The sequence below is a fragment of the Plasmodium gaboni genome, chromosome 6, assembly GCF_001602025.1.
Source record: "Plasmodium gaboni strain SY75 chromosome 6, whole genome shotgun sequence".
Classification (NCBI taxonomy): domain Eukaryota; phylum Apicomplexa; class Aconoidasida; order Haemosporida; family Plasmodiidae; genus Plasmodium; species Plasmodium gaboni.
The window spans coordinates 345,607-348,321 of record NC_031486.1 but is presented as its reverse complement, the minus strand read 5'-3'; the positions used below and the strand labels follow the sequence as shown (position 1 = coordinate 348,321).

The 2,715-nt window shown below is 19.6% G+C and overlaps 1 protein-coding gene across 1 annotated transcript; it reads left to right on the top strand.

Moving 5' to 3' along the window:
- PGSY75_0610200 (hypothetical protein) lies at window positions 1–2,258 on the top strand (the record flags this gene model as incomplete). Its single annotated transcript, XM_018784683.1, has 1 exon — window positions 1–2,258. A coding segment is annotated over one exon (2,258 nt), but the record flags the coding sequence as incomplete, so codon positions are not given.
- Window positions 2,259–2,715: the final 457 nt, after the last annotated feature.

Sequence of the window (2,715 nt, the reverse complement as noted above, 5' to 3'; positions counted from 1 at the left end):
TAAATGAAAAAAATGAAAAAAATGAACAAAATGAAAAAAATGAAAAAAATGAACAAAATGAAAAAAATGAAAAAAATGAACAAAATGAAAAGTTGAAATTATTAAATTATATTAATAAAGAAATGGATACTAAAAAGTTGGAAATTATGAAATTTATAGAAAGGGTTAATGAGGAGAGTGACGAGAGAAAAAAAGAAAATGATACTATTATGAATAATGAAATAAATAATAATATTGATACAAATGATCATATAAATAATAATATTGATATAAATAATAATATTGATATAAATAATAATGTTGATACAAATGATTATAAAAAAGTACAAATGAATATAGAACAAAATGGTAACTTACCAAATAACGTTGAAGAATTTTTAAATTTTATGAAAAATGATAATGAATTAAATGAGAATAAAAAAAAAAGAAAAAAGGATAATTCAAATGGAGAAAGGACTCAAGAAGATGAATATTATTTGACAGATGAAAATGATCCTCCTAATACTTATTTAAAAAAACAAAGAAAAAACACAAATATGGAAAATAATAATAATATAAATAATAGTAATAAAATAATTTGTACTAGTAGTAATGATATTTTTGCAATTTCAGATGATACACATTATACAATAGATAAAAAAAAAAAAAAAAAAAGCATCAAAGATTGTGTTAATACATCATATTGTTCAAACATTGAGCAACAGACAGATAAACAAAATGATAATGACAAAGAAGAAGAACTCATGTTTATAAGTAAAGAATATAAAATTAATTGGAGAGAAAGAGAACGATTACAAAAAATGGAATATAAAGAAAAAGATTTGGAAAAAGAATTTTATAAAAGAGAAAAAGAATGGATAGAATTAGAAGAACAAATTAAAAAGGATACATACAAAGAATGGAATAAATATCAGTTATCAAAAAAAAAAGATATTGCAAAACTTATTGAAATTGATTTAAAGGGAGAAAGTGATAATAGTACTATATCCAGTTCTAAAAGGAGAGAAATTAGAAGGGCTAAAAGGAAAAAGGAAAAAGAGTTAGACGAACAAGACAAGTTGAATGAAATAAAAGAAGAGGAAGAAATGAAAAAAATGGAAGAAATGAAAAAAATGGAAGAAATGAAAAAAATGGAAGCAACTAAAAATAATGTTAATAATACAAAAGATCAGTATGATACTAATAAAAATATTTCTGTTGATAATATGCATAAAAAAAATAATGATGATACATTAACAAACAATTCAGACATTGATGATATGTCTTTTTTTGAAAATAACCATATGAAATTAAAGAAAAAAAAAAGTGACAAGAATTACTTACAAGAAGATGATTATGATGAAGAGGAGGAAAAAAAAGAGGTCTTCATAAAAAATGATAAAACAAAATATAAAAATAATAATAATAATAATAATGATTTATTGCTTAATAGTTATAATACATATAACAATAGTGAATATACTTATAATTCTGATGAGGAAGATGATAAGGTATCTGTATCTAAATATATCCATACATCTTCCTCAGATTGTGATTCATATGAAAAAAAAAGAAAAAAAGAAAAAAAAAAAAATGATAACTACAAAAGAAAAATGACCAATACAGAATATGAAAATATTAAAGAAGGTGAACAAAATATAAAGAAAAAAAAAAATTCCCATTCAGAATATATACAAAATATAAATGACCAATACACATTAAATATCCTTGATACGAATGATGAGTATCCCTATTTAGAAGAAAAAGGAAAAAAAACAAACAAAAATATTAAAGCCTTATCAAAATTAGACAAAACATATTTGGATAAAAAAAATCAAGAAGAAAAAGAAGAAAACAAAGAAGAAAAAAACAAAGAAGAAGAATTAAAAGATCAACAAAATGAAAAGGTTAGAGTTATTGATATTATTGAAAATTCAAAAAAAATATTAGAAAAAGTACCATCATCAGAAGAAGATATTTTTAATTTTCCAATTGAATGGAATATACCTAATTTTAAAAATAATATAAGCACAAAATTAAAACCTTGGATTTATAAAAAAATTACAGAATATATAGGTACTGATGAAAAAGATGTTACAGAAGAAATTAGTAATTATTTTGTTAAACAAATTTTAAACGAAACATCACCAAAAAATATGCTAATAGAAGCAGAAAAATTCTTAGACTCAGATGGAAAGATATTTATTCTAAATATGTATAAACTAATAATTTTTGAACAGCTCAAGGTAAAAAATGAAATGCAAAATAAAAATATGTAAAATGAAATAAATACTTTCTGGTTATTTACTTTTCAAAAATTTTTAAAAAATAAATATAAATATATATATATATATATATATAAGAATATGTGGATATATTTATTTTAAATTACTGTTCTCAAATAAAGGAAGAAATAATTATTTTTTATATTTTACCCCTTCCTTGAAATCTTATACAATCATATGTATATATAATATATATATAGTAAATTTTTTCTTATAAATTTAATAAAATCTACGTTGTTTTATTTTATATTTTTTATTATTATTTTTTTTTATGTTTCCATTTAAACGTTATAAAAGATTATATATTTATTATGATTAATGTTTTTTATTTAAACTTAATAATTAAAACTTTTTTTTATATAAATATTTTTCTTCTTCTTTTTTTTAAAATAAAATTTACCAAATTTATATTCACATAATAATATATTCATGAAATAAACTTATTTTATAA